This window comes from Pan paniscus, chromosome 17, assembly GCF_029289425.2.
Source record: "Pan paniscus chromosome 17, NHGRI_mPanPan1-v2.0_pri, whole genome shotgun sequence".
Lineage (NCBI taxonomy): Eukaryota > Metazoa > Chordata > Mammalia > Primates > Hominidae > Pan > Pan paniscus.
In genome coordinates this window covers 79,785,787-79,811,378 of record NC_073266.2, presented here as the reverse complement: position 1 = coordinate 79,811,378, position 25,592 = coordinate 79,785,787, and the positions used below count along the sequence as shown (strand labels likewise).

The following is a 25,592-nucleotide window of genomic DNA, read 5'->3' as shown; positions in this document are numbered from 1 at the left end:
CTCGAACCCCTGACCTCAGGTGATCTGCCCGCCTTGGCCTCCCAAAGTGCTGGGATTATAGGCGTGAGCCACCGTGCCCGGCCATAAAGATGATTAAATTAGATGACTTAAATGAGTTCCCTTATAAAGATGACTTAGTTGAAAAAATGAATTTCACTAAGAAAAAAATCAGTGTAACTACTGCTTTGAAAATACAGTTATAAATAAAAATTGTTCACAAACATGGATCCTATAATGAGTGATTTATAAATTTAATAGGTATTAAAAATATAAACATCATTTGGTCAAACCAAATCACTATAGACATATAGAGGGCTACAACCTAATGATTATGTAGTCTTGCTTTCTAGATATGGGGATAAGTGGCACCAAAACATAACTGTGAATGACCTTTGAATTAGTAGTTTAAGAGTCTGATCTAGAGAAATATGGGCATGGAATGAGAAGCTGAATATGGCCCTACTTAGAAGAGGGAAGTCACTTTTCTTTTCCTCTTTCTACTCACTGTTGGGGGCCTACCTTTTCCCTATGGATCAATCTTTCTCAAGGATTCGAAAGTTAAAGGTAATTAGTTCCATCAGATATTAGGAAACACAAAGCTTTACCTCACTGGTGAATGATGGTTAGCCTCTGACTGCTAACAATGAAAGAAGATTCTTAGTTTATTAAGGGAGATCACTGCATTTTAGATAGCTCAATTAGGAAGTTTTTCTTATAAAAGAAATCAGCCTCTGTTATCTCTGCTTGTTAGTATTAGCTCTGTACCTTAGCTGCACAGTGTGCCTCATCATCCTTCTACCTAAAAACCTTTAAAATATCTTTTCATCCCCAAGCCATCTCTTCTCCAGGTTAAACATTCCTAAATTCCTTCAAACTTTCCTTAAACATGACTTCTCGACTTATTATTATGCCAAAATGTTATACACTATAGTTTTTCTAATGTCTGTATTAAAACATGATGGTAGGCTAAAAGGAGCACTCTTCTGATCAGCTTAGAATACAATGGAACAGAACAGATTAGAACAATGTGATTTTATTAGGGGCCACAGCACTGTTGACTCAAGTACAAGTTCTGACTCACGTAGAACTAACACTTTTAGTACTTGAACAGGGACTGTTGTTAAGATGGTTCTTCCCCTTACCATATTGGTATGTCGCCTTTTTACTGTATTTACTCTAGTGATATTCTATGCATGTCTAAACACACAATAATATTCCTCTTATATAGATTTCTATGCCCTTTGGAAACCACTGCCTTCCCTACTTGGAAAATTTGGTTTTACAGAGCCAAACATTTGGATCTTTTAACTTTCCCATTTTCCTTGAGGCATATTCCTTTAGAAACTCTCTGCTATATAAGATTATACATAACGTTTTGTGTAAGTTTTAAATATTATTTTCACAAAGTCCAATTAAACACACCAATGTTTTCTTTCTTTGAGATACAAACTCTGTGATGCACCACTGTTGCTTTCTTGCAAGGGTCCTATCACTTCTCCAATACTAAAGAATTCTTACTTGCTAATTCAGAATATCAGTTCCTCTTTTTGCTTCCTCTATCTTCCCTAAATTGAAAATGCCAACAAGAAATCAAGAATGATAAGTTCTGCTTTTAGTGGAACTAAACTTATAGAAGACATGAATAGATGAGGTTACAAAATTATTAAATTATTAAAATATGGTGCCATCTATATTTTAAAAAACATGGCTCATATCCTCCTCACGATTAGGCCATTTGTAATAGATTTCCAACATAAACTGCTCTGAACCATGCATCCAACTTTCAGTTTTAGTATTTCCAAAGACACATAAGCTACTTCACAGATAGCTCTACTTTTCTACTTTCTCTATTTGGTTTATTCTGAACAAAAATAACTTCTTATTGGTACATTCTAGTCCAGAATCCAGTGTCAATGACTGTTAGTAATATTTTATGGCATATTTATCTCATTTAAAATTACCTGTTCATGTTGCTTATTACATCAAACTCATCAAACTGGTATATAACAATGTGAACCACATATAATAATCCTGAAACTCTTCCTTTGTTCTCTGTTTTTTGTTTAGCATGTACTTTAGCATTTAGCCTTTCACTCTTTTTTCAATCTCTCATTTCCCCTTTCTTCAACCCTTCTGCCTTTTAAATAAAAGAGCCTAAAAGTTGGGAGTTCACTTTGCCCATCGTTATCTTTACTTCCTTCTTAGTTTTATTTTATAGGCATAGGACAGTAAAGAGAACATTTAACAGAATGGCTAAAGTTCTTTGTTCCAGTCACAGTTTTGCTTTTAACTATAAAAAACAGAAGGCATTCATGTCTTTAAGCCTTAGTTTAATCATTTACAGTCACTGACATGGACCTACATGATCTCTAAGTTTTCTCCCAGTTCTACAATCACTGGAGATCATTAGCTTTGTTGGCCCTGTACTTGTCCAATGTGTGATATCTCTCTAAGAGATACTCATAATATTCCACTGGATACTGAGAGTTAAACATTCACTGAAAAACCTAAATGCCAAGTCATATATACAAGGCTTCCTTTTGATTAACAGAAGTCTCAGCTGTAATTCTTTCTGCCCTTTATTTCTTGCTCAGTTATGTAGCTAACTAATATAAATAAAAACTTCAGGTTAAGAACTTCACCAAAATTCTCAAAACTATAGAACATAAAAGCACAGAGGACTTAAAATTATCTTTTAAAATTATGAGATGGCTAGAAGAAGGAGTGGAGTGAGACAAATCAAATCTTCAATTTTCTACAACGCTTAATGTAAGTTGAAGAAAAGAAGTTCTACTTTTCAATCTTTAACAACCAAGTTCCACTCTAAGATTGGTTACACAAATGTAGATACACCTTAATAAAACAAGGATACAACAACAGGAAAGTGCACTGTAGGCTTCAAAAAGATGCGTAGCAATGTCCAGTCTTTTAGAATCCACAATCTGTAAGTTGTTCACCAAGGCTAACTTATGCAAATGTGGTATAACAACTGAAAACAGAAAAAAAAGGGTTAAATTTTTACCCAAAACATGCATACAAAACCCTGACACACTTTAACAATAATTTATCACTTTAATTTATGAAATTTCATTTTAATTCTGAATGACTTCAAAAGATTACCCATATCTTATACTTGCTTTTTCTTAACTAGGGAAGAAAGTAGTTTTTCAAAATAAAAAGTGATCTGGCATTTGGGGGAAACAAATTTTAGTACTGTCACTATTACCTAATTATGAGGATGTATATAGATTATTTGGCCTCACTGTAATTCAGTTTCCCAGTTTGAAAAATGAAGCCCAAATAATTATAAACAACATACCTCTTGTATTATTTATACTTGCAGTCAAGTTTCTTCATAAAAATAAAATATTACCATTGCTATGAAATCAAAAGAGTATATTCTTTTTCAACAACCTATTATTTCACTCCTTCAGAATACTATTATTAGCTTTAGTTTCTCAAATTCTTAGCAAAGACCAATGTCAAACAGCACTGGCGGCTGAATTTTCAAGTTATTCAATGAGTTTAATACCCTCAAAGAGTAACATAAAATTTCAACCTACTGCTAAATAAAAGCAATGGTCCAAGAAACAAAAACCAATTCAGTAGCAATGAGCACCTCTAGAGCCTAAGATTGTGTTTTCTGGGTACCATTTCCCACTAAAACCAGGGCTCTTTGAAGAAATGGCTTCAGGGTCAGTGATTGTTAAATTGTTAATCACAAGACCAATCACACAACCCCTTTCTAGTCTCTGCTTGGTTGAGGATCACAAAACACCACCCATAAGCATCAACTGCTGACCAACTGTAGTGACCCCTTTCTTGTTTGCACTGAGTTTGTGTATATAAAAGTCATAATCTTCTACTGGAAAAACTCCTGCATCCTAAATAAGCTGGGGCAATAATCACAACTTTCATGCTTAGCTTAGTAAAACCCCACAAAAACTCAGAATAACAATGATCATTTTTAGGGGACCTTTTGACTTGTCAAAATTAATAACAGTATATTTATGAGGAGCTCTAGAACAAATTAGGAAACAAAAACTCCAAACATTCAGTTGAAAGCTTCATTAATTGGCACGCTGAGGCCTCAACAAAATAGTGACTCTAAGTCTCTCTCAAAGACTCACTAGTTCATTTCTGCCCAAACATTCAGAAACTTATCATTCTTTCACTTTATCTATTCATATATGGTTCCTTTATTTCATCTTCTCCTGAGTCTCTGACCTTTTTACAAGGTTTTTCTCAGAAATGCAACAATCACACTGCATAATATCCCCTTAAAATTGCTTGACTAGAAGAAATCTATAGAAGTTCATTTAAACTGTAGTCTCAAGGAAGTTAAAGGCTCTAATTAAGGATCTTCCTAATTCTCAGGAAGACAGACAGAACTTTACTATAGAATTCAGATTTCACTACACACATATTGTCCTGGGCTACCACATATGTATTAATTAATTCACTTAACAGTTAACCCCTCAGATGTAGACAGATGGTTAAAAGCAGTAGGAGATGAAGGACCAGGAGATGATTTAATAATAACCCAGATGGATATCATTCTTTCTTTTTTATTAAGAGATGGGGTCTTGCTCTGTTGGTTGGGCTGGAATGCAATGACTATTCACAGGTGCAATCATAGTGCACCACAGCCTCAAACACTTGGACTCAAGTGATCTTCCTGCCTTGGGCTCCCAAGTTGATGGACTACAGATACGTGCCACCATGCCTAGCTAATTTTTAAACATCTTTTGTAGGGACTTATCTTGCTGTGTTGCTCAGGCTGGTGTTGAACTCCTGGCCTCAAGTGATCCTCCCACCTCAGCTTCTGAGTAGCTGGGACTATAGACACGTGGCACCATGCCTAACTTAGACAGGCTAATTCTAAAACTGACCTTCAGTGGGAAAGAAAAAGAGGAAATACATAACATAAAGTCACTGCAGAAGCCTTTTTCTTTAGGGCAGATTGAACAAGGATTTAAATTTGTAAATGAAAAAAGGATAATAGGAGATTTTATAAAACCGTATTTTGCAAAAAATTAGCCGGATGTGGTGGTGCATGCCTGTAATCCCAGCTACTCGGGAGGCTGAGGCAGGAGAATCACTTGAACCAGGGAGGCGCAGGTTGCAGTGAGCTAAGATGGCATCACTGTACTCCAGCCTGGGTGACAGAGCAAGACTCTGCCTCAGAAACAACAAACAAACAAACAAACAAACAAACAAACAAAAAACTGTATATCAGAAAACGTTCAAAAAATATTCTGGGGTAGATCCAATAGTCATAAAGGGAATCTTGTCCTATTTTTGTTTGTTTGTTTGAATAAATGGGCCCAGACCTCAAACAAGAAACTTAGGGGAAAAAATCAGAAATGGAAAATTGCCACTTCAGAAAATCTCCAATGTACGACTGAACATTTTCAGAGAGCCTTACTAAGTAAAATAGCTGAAAACAAAAAACAACTCTACGGTGTTCCAGATAAAACAACTGGTTCCTAAAAATAAAAACAAGACCAAAGGTCCTGTGATAACTAACAACTGGGAAAGAACAAGGGCCACTGAAAGAACTAATGTCCTCTATTAGCCAAGAAATAGAGGGGCAAATACCTAAATACCCAAAATGCCACTCCAAGGGAGACGTTACCACCCAGAAATTCTCTGTCCATCCTCCAAACTCCCAAAGCCAATTGTCTATAAATACTTAGGAATAACACTATCGCATTCTTCATACAGGTTCTACTTCAATATTTATCTTATTAATATAGAGTACTAAATTCCTCAGGGTAAGTTCTAAAGCAAAAGAGAAGCCACTTGACTGGGAAGTAAGTACAAAGGTGGAAAAAAAGGCTAATTTTTATCTTAAAAAAAATCTGGTTGTACCAAAATGTGAAAGAAGACTGTATAAGACATACTTGTGGGTACACAGTAAGTTGCAGGAGGCTTTAAGGATAATGGTTTACTAGAACTATTCAAGCAGTGGGAATTTCTCACCTCAATCTGTTCCCAAAACAACCTTTAATTGTTATTTGGGGGCCATTATGAGAAGAAAATTCATTTTTTCCTCTTGAACAACTCCTACAAATTTGATAGGTAGGTATCTATTCTACAATAAAACTGTCAAATAAAACGGAAGGGTTATTTTTAGATATTCTTGAAAACTCTAGAAAGAGAAATTAAGATATTGACACTATGTTTAATTTGAAAAATAACTATAGTCCCAGAATTACTGAAAAAAGATTCCGAAGAATCAACAAAATAATTGGAGCAGATCCTATAAGAATCCAGATGGATTCTTCCCAGATTATCATGAGTTTTTCTTTTGAATATACATAGAAAGGTCAAATCATGCTCTAGAAAAGTTTTAACTATATGACACGGCACACAGCAAGGACCCATTTAATGCAACAACACTGCACACACCAAAGACCCGTTTAACATGACAACATATCAAATACCCATTTAACTTGACAACATGGCACACACCAAAGACCCATTGCCTGTTGAGCCTATCCTTTAATCCAGCAGCCAAGAGTTAGTCTCCTTGCCTCAGAGCAACTACAGCCTCGAAAAGTCAAAGCACCTTCAGAGTTCCTACCTAGAATCACCTGTAAATTTGACACTGCAACATGTAGAACTATCCCTAGTGCTAACTAAAATATCAACTTTCTTCTGTTAGTTGGCTAATTATAAAGACACTTACCCAGTGAAAAAAAATGTCATGACTGTGTTTCTATAGCTTGATCAGTGTGCATGCCTTCAATCGATTTTTTGGACACTGCAGTCCAAATCCTGACTTAGTATTTTTTGTTGATGACTCTTATCTTAAAGAGTCATATGCCAGCCTGGATATGTAACAGTCTGCCGGAGAATAAAATAATGTACTAGAAACTAAACTGATTTAAGTGACCCAACTTGTGGCCCTCTCTAGAGCATGTCAAATTGCTAAAAATAAAAGAGCTATGATAACTGATATGCTTTTGAAGTCATAATTTCTTAATGCTTTGATGCTATCCAAAGAAATTGTGGCCATAAATGTTGAGGCCCACAGTAAAAGAGACTCTGTAAAATCTAGAGAAAAAAGGCAGACAATTGTGGAAGATCATGTAGCAGATCAACAAGCTATGAATTAAAACAAAGTTATGTATCGTGCTGAATGGCATGCTAAGTGGAAGAAATGTCTATTTTTCATAAGAACATGTCTAGAAACACACAAAAATTTCCTTAAAAATAAAAAATAAACTCTAAGGCAGCACAGTATTTAGCAATTAGCAGTTATTAAGAAATATTTCTAAAATAACTTGAAATTAAGTTTGAGTTACTCTTCATATGTCTTACAGCAATCAGTATACAGTATAAGACCATCTGTATACTTATACAGTATAAGACCATCCACTAGGGTGGGTGCGGTGGCTCACGCCTGTAATCCCAACACTTTGGGAGGCTGAGGCAGGCAGATCACCTGAGATCAGGAGTTCGAGACCAGCCTGGCCAACATGGCAAAACCCCGTCTCTACGAAAAATACAAAAATTAGCCAGGCATGGTGGTGGGCACCTGTAATCCCAACTACTTGGGAGGCTGAGGCAGGAGAATCACTTGTACCCAGGAGGCTGAGGTTGCAGTGAGCTGAGATCATGTCATTGCACTCCAGCTTGGGTGACAGAGCGAGACTCTGTCTCAAAACAAAATAATACAAAACCATCCACTAATATCAATACTGATTAATTCACAATAACTAACTTGTTTCATGTTTAGCTTTCAGTACACAAGAGTACACAAGGCTTTCAGTACACAAGGCTTTAACACATGACAAATGCACCAAAATTTTAATACATGACAAGGCCTCAGAGGAGTGTCTAGCTTTGATCTTACATTACAATTCAGGAAAAAGGTAGAAAAATGCAACTTACACTCATCTCGGAACCTGGGTTCTGCGTTAGGGCCAACTCTACCAAATGTTTTTATGATCTCTGTATGCAAAGAATGTTGGTCTTGATACTGAGGATCTTCCAGGAAAGAAGCCAACTGCATTTTCACTCTTTCCAGCAACTTAAAATTGGATATTGTACAGTCATTTCATAGAATATTGAAAACTGAGTAGTGTTGTTAAAGTGAAAGACACACATTAAACATGACTTAAAGCAGTGGATTAAAGCAACCTATAGTCCAATGACAGTAGAAATTTGGAATTAAATAAATAGTTATTTAATCTTTTGGCTCAGAGAAGGTTTCCTACTTTTGCTTATGCTTACAAATTCTTAATTAAAAAATACAAATATTCCTGAACAAATTATAACAACAAAAGAAAAAAAATCCCACCGTATTTAGGGAAAAGTAGGTAACTTTATGATTATTTTGTATCTAAATTATAATTCTTAAAACAAATCACACTGTAAGTTACCCAATTATTCACCTTCTGAAAGCAATGAGTCATTAATGACTTACATCTTACTCACATTTCCCTAAAAGACATTTTTATTTTAGGATTTGAGAACATGTTGAAATTCTGCCAAGACTGCAAGCTTTGCAGAATGATGTGCTTTTCCTCTGTGGCTTCACCAGTGAAATATATAAGTGAAAAAATGGAAAACATTCTTTCTGTAACTAACAAAACTTTAGTTTTTGTCATGAAAAATCTATATGACAAAGGAGTTTTATTAAAACTTTTTTCTTTTGGGTAATATGTCCACAAATAATTTATGTGCTAATCTACAGGGTTTTTTCATTTGTATAAGGACATATCCAATATAATAACAAATAAATAAAAATCTGATATCAATTTTGAGAAGTGTCTTATAGTTAGTGTTGCAAATAGAATCTAAAAAACTTGAAATTAGTTTCAGAATTAAAATACACCTTTAAGAAGGAAGACCTTGGTGGTCTCCTGAAACAGGCATGACAGAGGATCTGCCCAGAGATCTACTCTGCAACAAGAGGATACCAGTCTACTAAATGACTTTTACAGCTTCATACCAATGACACAGTTATCAGAATACAAGTGCCCTCTTGCCTTCATTTATAACTGAGATACATTTGTGTTCCTAATGTTATCTGGGAAAACAGTCCTCAAATCTGTGCAACACTGGCAATCAAGAATTTATGTAGATTGGCCAGAAGCCTACCGGATAATAGAAGGCTTTGGAACTAGACCTGATTTGAAGGATTATTCAAAACTGCAACATCCAGCTCAGCTTACAATAGAACATCTAGCAAGCTTGTCCAATACACCTTATTTTGTTGTTGTTCTGTTTTGTTTTGTTTAAGGCTTTTAGCAGCCTGAAGCCGGGGTTTTTAGTTTCTGCTTCTAGTGATAAGTAGAAAAGAGGGAAGAGGAAGGGGCTTTACTGGCCCAATCAGAAAGAGAAACTAAGAACCCATGACTATATTCTCTCCCTTGGACATCCCTGAAAGCTTGGCCTATACTTAATGTTCTGACTGAGAGGTAAGACTAGAGATTTCCTTAGGATATGGAAATATACCTTGGTTAGGCTACCATGTTTTCACAGTGAGATCCTCCTCTGGCCTGTAACTAACTAGGGCACAAAATAAAAGGTAAGATGCTCCCTGCAGCCTACCACCAGATACATGTTTCATGATCACATCAATATTACACAGACATAAATAAATTTCAATTATTCCTACCTCTCTTTGAATTACTGTTTCCATAATAGTGCCAAAGGCTGGAATTGTGGCAATCCTGACAGAGCTGTTAGAATTAAAACAGAAAGAAACTGAAGATTTGAGATGAACAACGAGTATTATTAAAATGTATATTAAAGTAAGTACAAGGTAAATATACTGTATTAGTCTCTAGCAATGACAAATTAAATAAATTTAAAAAAAGCAGACCAAGAAGAATGCTCAAAAAGACAGACAGGATAACTTAAGGTCGCAGTCTGTGAAACTCACAATTCAGGATCACTGGACAAGGTAACAAGGGCCGGAGCAACCCGCTTGTCAACTAACGCTTCACTCATGCCTCGAAGAGTCAGCTGTAAACCAGTCAACATGCAATAAAAAATGGTTTGGTAAACTGGAATAAGAACTGGGTTAGCTGTGACTGAGGATGGGCAGGCAGACTCATTGGCCTTTCTTGGTTTAGTCATCCACACGAGACATTAAAATGTTAGGCCATTGGTTCATGCTACTACACTTACTGGTAACAACCTGTTAGTGAGATTAGGAAAGCATCCCTTCTTGGCTTGAAAGAAACAGTCCATCAGCATATTTTAGGTTCTGGAAGTATTTATTGAGCACTAATGTTACTAATATATTTTTTCAATACATGGCCTCCAAATTACACTTATGGTGAGGGTTGATTTAAAAAGAACCATGATATATAAAGAATAATATGATGAAGTTTAAAATCAAATAAGCATAATCCAGTATTATTAATTTAAAGAGATTCTTCAATAAATTTAAGAGCTGATGGTTATTTCTTGACAGGCACATTTTGAAAGGGATGCTGAATATAAAAGGCAGGGATGACACTTACATTTCAGGGTCACTGGAGAGAGTAATGAGAGCAGGAACAACCCTCTGAGCTACCAGAGTTTCATTCACCCCCTTCACCAACAGCTGATTGGTCAGCACAGGGGGTATTCACAGGTGATGCACGGAAAGAGCAAACACAGTGCGCCACGGGAAGAAGGAAGGAACAACCAAGAGAAAGAGAGAAAACACAAAAGCAAAACCAAAATTAGAAGCTAAGCAAATACTGCTGCTAGAGTGCTTTACAAAGGCAGAGAATGCTTAGGAGGAAAATAAAGCTTAAGTAGCCTAGCGTCCATGAAAACAGATTTTGTCACCAGTTCAACAGCAGTTTGTACTTTTGGTCAAAGAGTCTAAGCAATTTCAATGTCCATCAAAATGCAACTGAAAAGAATACTTTTTAAGCTTGTTTGACACATATTGTGCTCTATGGTTAAAATTCTCAAAGTAAGGGTGGTATGCTTTTATCATGACCAACAGGGTACAAACTGGGCTGTTTTTAAACCAAACTCACATGAGTAGCAGCCACCACTAAACCACTTATTATTGTGCTATAGCAAGTGTATTTTAAAACCATATAGGACAATTCCTAATCTTTTAAATAATATAGCCTTCTCTTTTGAGGTACAGAGATATAAGGCTGCCTATTGGAAAGTATTACACTTGGGAATCAGATCTGGGTTCAGACGTCAGTTCTCCACATATAAGCCATGTGGTCTTAGATACATAGTATTTTCCATAACCTCTTGAAACGCAAGTTTTCTCATCTGAAAATGGTGATATTATTATCTACCTCAAAGGGCTGTTGTGCTATGAATTTGCAAATAACATACCTAAATACTGTGCCTGACAAACAGGCATTCAAGAAATGAGAGTTTAATTATTCTGATTACTGCAAGAATATATGATTTGTAATATGTTTGGAAGAAATGATCTAATTTAAAAAACTTCAGTTAATATCTAAATAGGTCTTTGTTTTAGATTTCTTATAAATTCAAATAAAATGTAAAATAAAAAAGATGAGTAGAACTAGATCTCTATAATCTAATCACAAAACAATTCATTTAGCAACCAATGCTAAATTGCAATACAAGAGAGCAATACTGAGCCGTATACATTTTGTTTGATAAATATTACTGAATTTTATGAGTTCAACTGAGAAGGGCAATCCCCTTCTCAATTTCAGAATGTAAGCACATATTAATCCTAAATGCTCACCAATCTGTTTACCTAGTAGCTAGTACTTAGTCCTCACAGAAGATCAAAGATGTCACAGAATTTTTTGTAACAAAAATCTACCATTGTGTGCATATGTGAAGGTATTCCTCCTATATAACACATCAGAGAAAGTAACTCACTTTATGTGAAGATTCTTAATTTTGCAATGATTTTTCACCATTTACCAATTGATTCATTTTAGAATCTACTTCAATATTCTGAAATAATTTTTATAAAAAAACAGATAATTAACCAGGAATAAAATGACAAAGAACTTTTAATACCTTAAACATTACAGATATTGGATAGAAAGAAATAGGACAAGGAAGTTCAAATATTGTTAAATAAAACTTTCTTCTCTGTATCATTTTATAAGTAAGATTGCTTAGATTTGAATCAGCATCTTGAAATTTCTGCTATCTTGAGTCTGTCAAAAGCATTAAAAAAGAGGTAATGTAGAGGACAAATTAATTTTTCATTGGTGTAGGGTTTTTAAGTTCAATTTCTTTATTAAGCTAGAAAATCACAAAGTACATTTAAGAGCTATCAATTGTTATACACTTTAACACAATATATCATTTGATCTTTTCACTTGATGAAGTAAGTACAAATATCATCAATATTTTAACAGATGAAGAAACTGAAGCTTAGGAAAGTAACTTGTCCAAGTCTAAGTTGCAGGGCCTGCAAAGGAACTCTGTCCCATCTGACTTAAAGTCCATGACCTCTTTGAGTTGTGCTCTAATGTTACATGTTCAATTTCCTTATGATTAAAATATATATGAAGCTCTTTTCTGCATCTTTTGGGAAATTTATTATAACATGATAAATTCCTCTTATAAAATAATTTTATTAATTTGCTACTTCAAAAAGTAATTTATATTCCCTTATTTAACAATGGGAATAATATGATTGATTGGGTTCCCTCTTTTTGTCCTGCTGTCTAAAAATTAACCTCAATTTATTAGTGAATTTCAGTGACCATATCCTATTAGGTTCCTGGTATATGTATGCATTTCTCATTTTCTTTTCTTTCTGGTCTTACTTTTTAAAAAAAGAATGTTTTTTTTTATGTTTTTATTTTGAATTAACTTTTTTAGGGTAAGCAGGCATAATTCTAAATTATAAAGCATCAGTATCAAAATAAATCTTATGACCCATTATTCTTTTAACACAATTTTGTTCAAATAAGAACCACTGACAAAAAAGGAACTTTAATTTCTCTTACTGATAACTTTTACTGACATGCTCATTGAAATGTATCATTAATGACTTTGAAAAACATTGAAATAGTCTCCCAAACAAGATCCAGAAGTTCATCAATAACCTGAGAGGACACTGAAAACTGCTTAAGCATAGATAGATATAGTTTCCAGACCAGCACTGACAGCAAACAGAGAAACCAAAACCAGACATAAGCCACATATAATAAGGCAGAAAACCAAACAAAACAAGCAAAAAACCTCAAAACAAGTGAAAAGGGAGGATTCATTTTATTTACTTATTTTCATTTATATGGTTTGATTCACCAGTGCACACTCACATTTTAGAGATGAAAGATTTAAGAAAAAGAAATAGCTTTTATGAGCTTAGAATAAAATCATAGGAAGACAGTATATTAAAGAAATAGCTCTTCATTTAAAAAGATACTTTTTTCTTTTTGGGGAGAGGAGAGACTGATGAATGACTTTTCTTTCATGGTAATGCCCCCTTTTCAGCATATCGAATAATCAAAATGATTTATATCCAGAAGGAACTTGTACTAGACCTAAAACCAAATAGTGGCTTTGGCATTCATCATCACAAAAAACCTGATTACGGCTTTTTAAAAGTTGCTTCTGTATGATAACTGAGGGAATAACATGGATGGAGAATTTTCAGCTTCCTGATAATAATGGAATTTTCTGGAATTCACAAATCTAATTTACGTATTTGAAAATTTTAGAAAGCATATATTTTAAATATATCAGTACCCCATCTCCAATTGCAATTTATCTTAAATTGTGGAGAAATTCTGATATTCGGCAAGATTTGAATTACCCAATTCTTTTTATAGAAATAAATGTTTAGGTATTTTAAGAAACACATGAATATTGGGGCAATTTTAGTTTGGATAAGTATATGTTCCCTATTACTATCATATATTTTGTGAAGTAATAGCATGGATGGAAAAAATAATGATAATGACAGTAAACATATAAGCACTTATTATGTTCCAGAGACTGTTTTAAGGGCTTTACAAGCATTAATTAGTTTAATATTAACAAAAATCCTTTGAGACTGATACTTTGAGACAGATACTTTTTGTTATCAACTTTCTTTTGTACATGAGGAAACTAAGGTACAGAGAGGCTCAACCTTGTCCAAGTAATTTACAAAGTCACTAGGTAGCAGAGATGGAAACTGAACCAAGGCAGCCTAGATTTATTGCAAGACTGGAAATCAATAAGAAACAGTAAACCAATTTTAGTGCTCAAATAAAGTTCTAAACCTCAACCTCACTGCTCCCCACCTACACACATACTAGGGCTATGACATAATTTGCTATATGATGGGTACAAAAGATAGTTATTTCAATTTCATACTTAACTTGGGTAGGTAGCAATTTAGTACAATTTAGGTAAATTATCTGGTCTCCTCTCTTTTGCAACTCTATGGGCAGTTAATGTATTGGGATGTTATTCTACATATGAAATGTTAGGGAATAGTGAAGTAGGAGTAACCAATAAAATAAACATTTCCATAATTGCAATAATTGATTTTCTAATGCTACTGATAAATTCAACTATATTTTACAACTTGAAAGATATCCTATGTTGTTTCAGTTTATTTTAGTAGTCATTTACCTCAGTAAATTGAAAAGTATAGTCAGAAAGAGTTATATAAGTTAGAAATTAAAATAATATTTAAAAGATAGTTTGAGAAATAAAAGTGATAATTGAATAACATTCAAGGAACCAGTAAGGCGGGAAAACATTTTTAAATATGTTAAAGCTAAATTTCTGCCCCATCACACAGTACACAACCAGACACTGTTCAAAGCCATAAAATATATATCAACATAACATGATATGCAAAGCCTTTTTATTAAAAAAAAATTCCCTTCTTCTTCGCAAAAAAAAAAAAAAAAAAAAAAATCATTATAATTGAAACCAACAGAGGCATGTGTTGACATACCTCAAACATTCTAGCAGCAGTACACCTCACGAGTGCTGAAGTATGGACAACACCATACCACAAAACAGTTAATAGTAACTCATGGTAGGCTGGGTTTGCACTAGAAGAAAAAAAAAAAACAGTGTTAAAATTGACAGCCACAGTCCCTTACTGGTGAACTGAAAAACACGATATTTATAAGGAATATTAATGATAACAATATTTGCAGAACATATGGAATTACTTTGTTTGGTTACATAGGTTACAACTAAGATTCTCGGCTAGGCACAGTGGCTCACACCTGTAATCCCAGCACTTTGAGAGGATAAGGTGGGCAAATCACGAGGTCAAGAGATCGAGACCATCCTGGCCAACGTGGTGAAACCCTGTCTCTACTAAAAACACAAAAATTAGCTGGGCATGGTGGTGCGCACCTGTAGTCCCAGCTACTCAGGAGGCTGAGGCAGGAGAATTGCTTGAACGCAGGAGGCAGAGGTTGCAGTGAGCTGAGATCGCACCACTGCACTCTAGCCTGGTGACAGAGCGAGACTCCGTCTCAAAAAACATATAAACAAACAACTAAGATTCTCCAAAAAAGATGTCACCTTCCTTATACAACCACAATCTTTTAGCAATTCAGAAATCACACTTGTAACTTCTCTAAGAATTCACAATTGTGACAGATAATTCCACTCTTTTTAATAGCATGCAAGTTAAAATTATGAAGAAACAAATTTCTCCATGAGGAAAAAGGAAAGACCACTGGACTAAGAGTCAAGTGGGTAAATTACAACTTCTGTGGGTCTTGGTTTCTGCATCTATAAAAATTGGGGAAGCAGTACATGTCCTATGTATGTCACATGGTTGTTGTAGAATCAAATAAAATCAACTCAAACCATCTATATGGAAGGGTATGTTGGCTGTGAAGCCTATGCAAATGAAAGGTGGTATTATTAACAAATGCATGAGTGTGTTTTCAGTAAAGACTGAGATAAAATTATTTTAGCAGCCAGATGATGTGATGATGAGCAGGACTAAGCAAATCAAACAGTGAAAACAGGAGCCAAAGAAGCTGGCTTTCACTTGGGGCTCCTTTTTCAGTTCTGGGAAACTAAATTTTCTTCAAATCTGTACTTCATTTTATTTCTCCAACTGCTTCAAAGAAAACATATGTCTGCACCTTTCCCCTACTTTTTAAATTACAATGTATTGATTATAAAATATTAAGAATGAACAAATAAGCAAAACCAAGAAACAAACTAAAATACACAAAAAAACCCTTAAGTTTCAAAACCAAGAGAATTGGTGTGCATGTCAACTCTTTTAGACTTAAAATATGTAATCTATAAATCCAATCTAAAAACTTTATATGGCTTTTAGCAAACTATAAGCTGTTATTTCTTACCCCAATTCCACAAAAGAAGCCTTCAGGCTATCAAGAGGAGCATGAGATAATGAAAGCAGCGTCATTACATCTTCTAAGAATCCAACTAACAGTTTTCGGTCTTCTTCCTACAGAGGAAAAATACTGATACTGAATTTCCAAACAATCAAGTAGAACTAAATACCATATTTACCTATCTATAATTAGAAAATGTTACCAAATAAGGGGAAAATATCCAAATTTGGAAGCTATTTTAATTAAAAGATATTTATTAAGCATATCTATCATCAGAATGGTATGAAGACAGACTATCTTGATACTTTAATTTAGACCTGTGGTCTAATATAGTAGTAGCCACTAGCCACATGTGGCTACTTATATTTAAATTTCAATAAGAAATTATGTAAAGTGAAAGATTCAGTTCCTCAGTCAAACTGGGTACAGTGCAAAGGCTTAATAGACACATGTGGCAAGTGCCTAGCTGATTGGACAACTCAGCTGTAAATTATTTCCATCACTGTAAAAGTTTGGATGGTTGGTCCTGATTTAGAACATTAAAAAGTATAATCTTTTATTAAAATTTACCTTACGAATTTTTGTTCCCATAAATTTTGGCTCTATATAATACAAACTATTAGAATAGTTACCCCCTTGTAGAAAAAATAGTAGAAAATTGATTTCTAAGAAATTATCTTTGCAATATCCTAGTGGTGAAAACTGCACACTTGGTAAAACATAGACTACTGTGTTCTTTTAAGAAACAGATGCACACCTTGATTAAAAAATAATCTGTGTTTTTCAAACTTTTTTCAACGAACTATTATTACTTTCATAATCAGAAAATATGTTAGAAAAAGAAAACCTGCTAAATTAAGAGAGTAAAAAAAAATAATGTTGTATGTTAAATTAACCTAAATGTATATGGGAAGGGAATCTGATAGTCTGTCAGAAAATAAATACATAATAAAGTCAAGTCGACATTAGGGACACAGAAGGTCAACAGTAAATAGCTTCTGAATGTATCAATAGATCATGAGGAAGACTGGATTACCACCTACCCTTTTTTTTTTTGCTACATAATCAGGTTAGTTAAGAATGAAGTAGAGATAAGGATTGACAAAAGTAATGGTTAACATGAAAAAAGGATGAATATAACAGTTTTAGGACACGCAGTTTAACTGACAAATCAGCATCAGGACAACGCTGGAATGGTGATTTCACCCATTTTTAGTTGCCTACTATTTCAAATATAAAATAGACATAACTTTGGAAAACAAGCTGGAAATCTGAGAAAAACCTAAATGTGAAATAAGAGCTATAAAATAAGACTTCTAAATAAGTATGAATTCTTTCGATTTTTAAAAATTTACTATAATCTTATTTATCATTTTTGGAATCTCAAAACAAGTAATACTGCTTATGTATTTGATTCAAGATAATTTTTGTTTAATGTAATTTACCCTAACAAAAATTTTTGTTTAGTGAGATAAACATTAACTGCTGGTATGTGCTTCCTAAAATAAGAAACACTGGCAATCTGTGATTGCTACCTCAATATGCTATTTATTTTGTAATAAGCTGAAAAGTTCTTATCTCTTTACAGATATGAATAACATATTTAGACTTCATAATGACTCAAAAGAAATGCCCCTTATTCATTTATTCAACAGATCCATTCTGAGGGCCTATTATGAGCCAAACCTTGTTCTTGGCATTTAATTATTATGATTTAAAATGTTATTTATGGTCAAAATAAAAATATTAACAAAACTTCAAGAGGGTAAAAAAGAGAGAGAATAAAATACTGACATCGCACATTATACAAGGACACTTTCCAAAGTTAGAGAATGGTAGGCATACTGTTGTGTCTAGCACTGTTAGGACTTAATATCTTTGATCTCCACAAATTTATGAACAATAGAGACAATTTATTAGCATACATGACTTAAAATCTTCTACAAACAGAAAAGTATCCATATCAGGGTAGTATTAGAAACTAGTGTAGAAAAGAAAAATTTAAAAGGATACTGTGCCACTTTAACAGAGTTGTAACTTCTATTGCAAGGTAATATGTGATACCGTATAACTGTATTTTAATACTATAGGATGATTCAAATTTGTCTTGAAAGAAGAGTATAATAACTGCTACCAAAACAGATATATAGACCAATGGTACAGAACAGAGGCCTCAGAAATAACACCACACATCTACAACCATCTGATCTTTGACAAACCTGACAAAAACAAGAAATGGGGAAAGGATTCCCTATTTAATAAATGGTGCTGGGAAAACTGGCTAGCCATGTGTAGAAAGTGGAAACTGGATCCCTTCCTTACACCTTATACAAAAATTAAGTCAAGATGCATTAAACACTTAGACGTTAGACCTAAAACCATAAAAACCCTAGAAGAAAACCTAGGCAATACCATTCAGGACATAGGCATGGGCAAGGCCTTCATGACTAAAACACCAAAAGCAGTGACAACAAAAGCCAAAATAGACAAATGGGATCTAATTAAACTAAAAAGCTTCTGCACAGCAAAAGAAACTACCATCAGAGTGAACAGGCAACCTACAGAATGGGAGAAAATTTTTGCAATCTACTCATCTGACAAAGGGCTATTATCCAGAATCTACAAAGAACTCAAACAAATTTACAAGAAAAAAACAACCCCATCAAAAAGTGTGTGAAGCATATGAACAGACACTTCTCAAAAGAAGACATTTATGCAGCCAACAGACACATGAAAAATGCTCATCATCACTGGTCATCAGAGAAATGCAAATCAAAACCACAATGAGATACCATCTCACACCAGTTAGAATGGCAATCATTAAAAAAGTCAGGAAAAAACAGGTGCTAGAGAGGATGTGGAGAAATAGGAACGCTTTTACACTGTTGGTGGGACTATAAACTAGTTCAACCATTGTGGAAGACAGTGTGGCAATTCCTCAAGGATCTAGAACTAGAAATATCATTTGACCCAACGATCCCATTACTGGGTATATACCCAAAGGATTATAAATCATACTACTATAAAGACACATGCACATGTATGTTTATTGCAGCACTATTCACAATAGCAAAGACTTGGAACCAACCCAAATGTCCATCAACGATAGACTGGATTAAGAAAATGTGGCACATATACACCATGGATGCAGCTGGAAACCATCATTCTGAGCAAACTATCACAAGGACAGAAAACCAAACACCACATGTTCTCACTCATAGGTGGGAATTGAACAATGAGAACACTTGGACACAAGGCGGGGAACATCACACCCCGAGGCCTGTTGTGGGGTGGGGGGCAGGGGGAGGAACAGCTTTAGGAGATATACCTAATGTAAATGACAAGTTAATGGGTGCAGCAAACCAACATGGCACATGTATACCGATGTAACGAACTTGAACGTTGTGCACATGTACCCTAGAACTTAGAGTATAATAATAAAAATAAAAAAAGAAAGAAGAGTACAATAAATATGAATTGCTGTACTTTGAATTTAAAGAGCAAAATAAATAAGTTAGTAGTGGGTAAAAATTCAGGAAACCATTGGAAAAGGTGTTTCTTCTTCATTCTTACATTCTAACTTCTAAAAGTGCTTTATCCCGAGTCAGTATTTCCACCTTACCGGTGGGACTGCCTCATACTTAAAAATTACTACTATGCTTTGAGACACATCATATGTTATTTACTTAAAACAATGTTAAGTAGAGTGTGGCAGCCTGTTACATTGGTGGCCACCACTGAACCACACCTCCTGGTTCACACCCGGCTTACTTCCCTACTTTTGCTTGAATCTGAGCTGTGCCTGTGACTTATTTAGCAAGGGACTGCAGTAGAAACCATGTTGTGCTAATTCCAGGCCTGAGCCTTAGCCTAGCAGATTCTGCCTTTTCATTCTTGGGAGGTGTTAGCCACTATATGATAAGTCTGGCTCTGCTGCTTCAGAAGCCATGTGGAGACAGAGAGAGGTCCTGAGACTTATGTAGAGACCTCTTCAGCTAACCCACTTACTGCAGCAACAGAAGTGACCGCCAGCAAAAACAGCAGAAGAGGAGAAAGCTGAGTGAGGCCCAGATTGCAGAATCATGAGCAAATGAAACAGTTATAATAGACCATTATGTTTTGGGGTAGTTTGTTATGCAGTAACAATTAAGAAAAATAAAGTACAGGTTAAGCATCCCTAATCTGAAAATCCAGAATGCTCTAAAATTTGAAACTTTGTGAGTACCAAACTGATACTGTGTGTGAAAGCCTGTCATCATTTGCTGTGGCTGTTGTTCAACAGATGATACAGGTATTCTGGTGATGCTACTGTGCTTTGTTACCCTGAGCACATTATTTTTTCGCTGTATTGATGATATGTCATATTTTCTTATTGTTAAGTACTTACATGTGAAAAAGTATAAGAAAATGATTGCTTATTGGTAGCATATAAATGCAAAGTCAGGAATGATGATCGTGATGCCAACCAACCAGATTGTCCACATAGGTGGCTGAGACAGCAACTCCTTTGCTTTCTGATGGTTCAATGTACACAAACTGTTTCATGCACAAAATTATTTAAAATATTGTATAAAATTACCTTCAGGCTATGTGTATAATGTGTATATGAAACACATTTTGTGTTTAGACTTGGGTCCCATTCCCAAGATATCTCATTATGTATATGCAAATACTCCTTTATCTGAAAAAAAAAATCCAAAATCTGAAAACACTTTCATCCTAAGCATTTGAGATAAGGGATACTCAAACTGCATTATTAAAAAGTACTTAGCTAAAAATGATGATAAGGTATAGTGTTCTACAGTGCTTTGTAGCTTAGTTCACCTAACGTATGTGTTCTGCTTATCATTTATTTATGAAAAACTTATCATGGAACACAAAGAAACTCTGCTAAGTAAGTACAATCTAACACTTCTAACAAAATATCAAAAAGCTCATAATCTCTAAATTTATTTGTTCAACTGAGGTTTTACTCAGGCACTTATTATTCAAATATGCTATCCATTATAAATTATTTATTGAATAAAATAAGTAAATTGTTTTTCTTTATTGGTAGCAATGTCACTTACATTAAGAAGACACAATACTAGGCATTTTTCTAAATGGAAAGCCTTTTACTAGAGAGTAAGAATTTTTCCCTTACCTGAATATAACACGTAAGGACTCCTGTTGCATAAATGGGGACTGTAGCTTTAGTGAGGACCCCATTTCCTGCTGAGGAATCTAAAATTATTAAAATAATTTAAAAAAACATAAGTATATTTTAAGTGTAAAGAAAAAAATCATAATGCGATTATATTTAAAATTACAACTGTTTACTAGGTTACAAGTAAGTATTATCATTACTTTGGAAAACATATGTTTATTGGTGGTTGTAAAATACAACTTAGTGTTTCCTGAAGAGCCACTAGCATAAACATTTCTGATAAATGGCAAAGAATTTTAATAACCCAAATGAGATGGTATACTCTTGATTTCCATAATTGGAAATCAGAACTTTCTTCTTGAAAGTCTTCTAAGTGTCCCTATAGGCAGGTTGTCCAAAATTTTTATGCTTTCAATTTGCGGTTTACTAAAATGTAAATGCACTCACCTAAAAGCACATAGATATATGTTATTTGATCTATTTCTAGATATGAGGTAGTTTTCAGTACTAGCCTGATTTCCTGAGCCCCTCCTGCATCCTCAGTAGGGTTTTCAGCCAGACAGAGCCCTGATTATTTTCATGGAGGGGGAAGGAATCATGCTAAGTAAAGCAGAGAAAAAGGGGAAAGTATGCAACCATAGTTCTGTGCCCTGTAACTGCTTTGTAAGAGATTTTCTTATACACCCTCTGTGGACAATTTCAAAAGAAAAGTTATGAGAGGACAATTATCATTCACAGCACCAACAGCTTTTATTTACTGATCATGAGGCACTGTTTTAAGTGCTTTCGTTTGCTGTTATATTCCCAAGAATAGTTTTTTACTATACTTATTTTTTATATGGCTTTAAATTATTTTCTGAGGGTACTACATAAAGAAATTGAGTTGAAAAGATTTATTTAACTAACTGCCCTGAAGAAATTTTGCAAAAAAGACAGTTCCATTTTCACATTAATTAGTATTTGAGGTTTGTTTATTCTCTTGGTGAGAGTACCTTTTTTGGGGAGGGAGTGTGGATGTTAATGTTAGAACATAAGCTTAAAGTATATTCATAGATATGGACTATATATACAGGGGTTAATAATCACTTCCTATTTATTTCAACAGCTAAACATTCATGGCTAACTAATAATTCCAAAAGCGGTCAGTTTTTAAAATATTTACCTTTTTTCTTCACTAATTTATCACAAGAATTAATAATAAACATATATTACCAACAATTTAGGCATTACAAAATCAATCCTTTAAAAAGACATTAAAAATAAACATTGGGAGTTATTTGTCCACCGCCCCCACACCCCAAATCTCTTCAATGTCTTCAGGCTTAAAAGAATTAATTTATTCATTTTCTGACTACTTCTGAGGACTGCCAAAAATGGTGTTTTCTAGAACATTCAACTCAAACCACTAAGGTGTGTGTATATATATATATGTATACACACACACACACACACACACATACATATATACCTAGACTATATATATATTCTATATATAGAGAGATATATATTCAAAATCAACCAAATTAAAAATGGGGGTGGGGGTGCTACACATGTTCCACAGTTTATTCCTAGAAACTAGAAAAATACATAGGGACACAAGATCCATACATAAACAAGTCCTTAGGCCAATGGTACCATAACTAGACTCGTTAAAGTAGATGAGTGAAAACTATCAATGAAGTAGCTGGAGCTACCCATTCAAGTCTGTAGTTTCTCTCATGTTTCATTTTGAAAACATATATGCTTATATACCGTTCTTTTCCACTATGTTTAATTTTTAAAAGTATTATAGAACTAATTAGGAATTAGATGCAGCTTATTTTGTAATTGTCAGTCTCTTGAACATACTACTTCAGACCTCTAAAGGTTGAGTACCCAGGTTGTAAAGCTCAGCCTTATATCAATTTGGTTACAATGAAGGTATATATTTACAATCAGATTGACAGGGATTAATCTCACTGCAACTAATGGGAAGGATATTAGATGTGACACAGTTATAAAACCAAGAACTCCATAATATAAATTTTCCTTTTCAATTGTAGTTGCTAGTTCATTTATACAATTTACATATATGTATATTGTATACATATATGTATACATATATGGAGAATATAGTATTTTTCCTGCATAAAGAAATGCAATTGTTTTTAAAAGTAATAATGAACAAACTCACCAATGTTTTCTTCAGATAGTCTTAAAATCTCCTGGAACTGAGGTTTTACCTAAGCAACCCAAAGAGAAGATTCAAAAAGTCTCAGGTTCAATGGGCAAATTGATTAAATGAAATGTTTACTACTGTTGCTACTACTATTTATTTATTTATTTAGCTTTATAGATGACTAAGTAAAGTGGTCAGAAATGTAATAATTCTTAATCATGAGGCTTAGGATAGAAGAGTCAAATTAATGAAAATAAAAACTTTAAGGATAAATTTTTGAAAAAATAAGTCAACAAGTGAATGGCCTCTGATTTCTTTTATTAAATTAAAATAATTTCCAATATGATTTTAAGTGGTTGAAATTACTGCCTTCTAAAACTGAACTTGGTTATAGAAGGATTATTTAGGTAGGTATTACATGGTTAGAATTATCGAAAAAAGCATTTGCCTGTATTTTTAAAAAACGAAAAGGAAATTCCAGTCACTTCAGGTGTTTAGTAAGTAACATATTCATCCTGTGATATTTATGTTCATCTTTTATTACAACTTTTCAAATTGAAATATGAAATACAGAATTTAACTTTAATATGTTAAGTTAGAACAGAGGTTTGTTTAAATTTTTTATTATTAAAGTTATCACAGATTTCAGGCCACTGAAGACAACCACTTACTGTTAAGTACATAAGTAGATTCCTACTTGCTTTTCTAAAAAAAAAATAGCTACTTGTTTTGGAGATATCAAACAATTTTTGCCAATACTGATAACAGGAAAATCAAATTATATTTGTTTAACAACTGAATGCTAGTGAAAAATACAAAATAATTTTAATTTTGTTTTTCCTACAATAACATCAAGGTCTGGTTTTTGCCCTCCTCTCTGTAGGTGAGGCACATTAATTTATATATTTAGCTTAAACTGAGAGAAAGGCCAATGTTAAAAGGTTCATGTACTGAATTGCGCTTAGAGAATTAAAAGACACTGAAGCAAATTCTTCATTTCACACATGAAAAGACTAAGCCCACATAATTTAACTTAAATAGTAAAGATCATAAATATTAGTCAACAGATAATAGGACCATAACCCAAGTCTTCTGAATTTTGTCCAGTTCCTTATAGCATACTATTTACTTTAAATGTTTCAACTATAGATTTAATAGTAAAGAGCTACACTAAATTAAATTTAATAATTAAAATGCTTACCTTTTAAATGTGTATATTAACATTTGATTATAGAAACTACACCTTTTTATGTTTTTATTAGCTCTCTAAAGTACTGGCTTAACAAAATGTTATGAAGACAAATGGATTACTAGGATTAATGAATAAATTAGGATCTAATGACATTCCAATGTTAATATTTGAAACTACAAAATAACCTGGATAGGCAAATGTGACAAATGATACTTTTGGTAATGACTGAACCATGTAGAATTTATCTCCAGTGTCCATGCTATTCTAAGAGGTAGCATCTTCGCAGCAAGTTTTATATATAAGTTGCTGTGGTTCCATAATCGCTTGAGGTTTTTACCAAAGTGTGCTGAGCAAACAGCTGCTTCCTGAACCTGTGATAGACAGTAAGTACCAGCAGCACATTCAAAGGATTGTGGTTGAGTTCCCTAGCTGACACTTCCTATATTGAAAATCTTGGAGGATATCTACAATGAGTAAAGCTTATATCCAAGTCTGAATATGAACTAAGCTTACGCTAAATCATCTTCTGAAAATCAGTAAAGATAAGAATATTACCAACTAGAACTTTTTTTTACTATCATAGTATTCTAGGATATTAAAGAAGCGAATTAGATAAAAGAATGGTTCATGCTTTTATTTACCCTGTTACAGTGTTAACACATTACATTTCTATGTCTTTTTCATATAAGAAACATGGAATACAAGTTTTTACCTTAGTGTTTGTAAAAATTTTGCCAAATGTCCGGCAAAGGCGCCAGAAAAATCTGGAGAATTCATGGACACAGGCAGTTGAAGTAACATTAATTTTGCCAACTATTTCTATAAGTTGTGGCAACCTGA

At 33.9% G+C, this 25,592-nt stretch overlaps 1 protein-coding gene across 12 annotated transcripts in view; it reads right to left on the bottom strand.

Moving 5' to 3' along the window:
- Positions 1 to 25,592, bottom strand: part of RELCH (RAB11 binding and LisH domain, coiled-coil and HEAT repeat containing) — a 119,868-nt gene that overhangs the window by 16,775 nt on the left and 77,501 nt on the right. For 5 of the 12 annotated variants that reach the window (XM_008952645.5, XM_057300440.2, XM_034943895.3 and 2 more), the window contains 9 exons: positions 25,465 to 25,588; positions 23,576 to 23,624; positions 21,400 to 21,479; positions 16,263 to 16,369; positions 14,879 to 14,978; positions 10,488 to 10,570; positions 9,635 to 9,698; positions 7,903 to 8,041; positions 2,873 to 2,989 (listed from right to left, as the gene is read on the bottom strand). In XM_008952645.5, coding sequence (XP_008950893.2) covers positions 2,873 to 2,989; positions 7,903 to 8,041; positions 9,635 to 9,698; positions 10,488 to 10,570; positions 14,879 to 14,978; positions 16,263 to 16,369; positions 21,400 to 21,479; positions 23,576 to 23,624; positions 25,465 to 25,588 — 863 coding nt within the window. Of the gene's footprint in view, positions 1 to 2,872; positions 2,990 to 7,902; positions 8,042 to 9,634; positions 9,699 to 9,901; positions 9,985 to 10,487; positions 10,571 to 14,878; positions 14,979 to 16,262; positions 16,370 to 20,835; positions 20,938 to 21,399; positions 21,480 to 23,575; positions 23,625 to 25,464; positions 25,589 to 25,592 lie in introns of those variants that run through there. The other 7 variants (XM_034943901.3, XM_055102509.2, XM_055102505.2 and 4 more) reach the window with 4 other exon arrangements.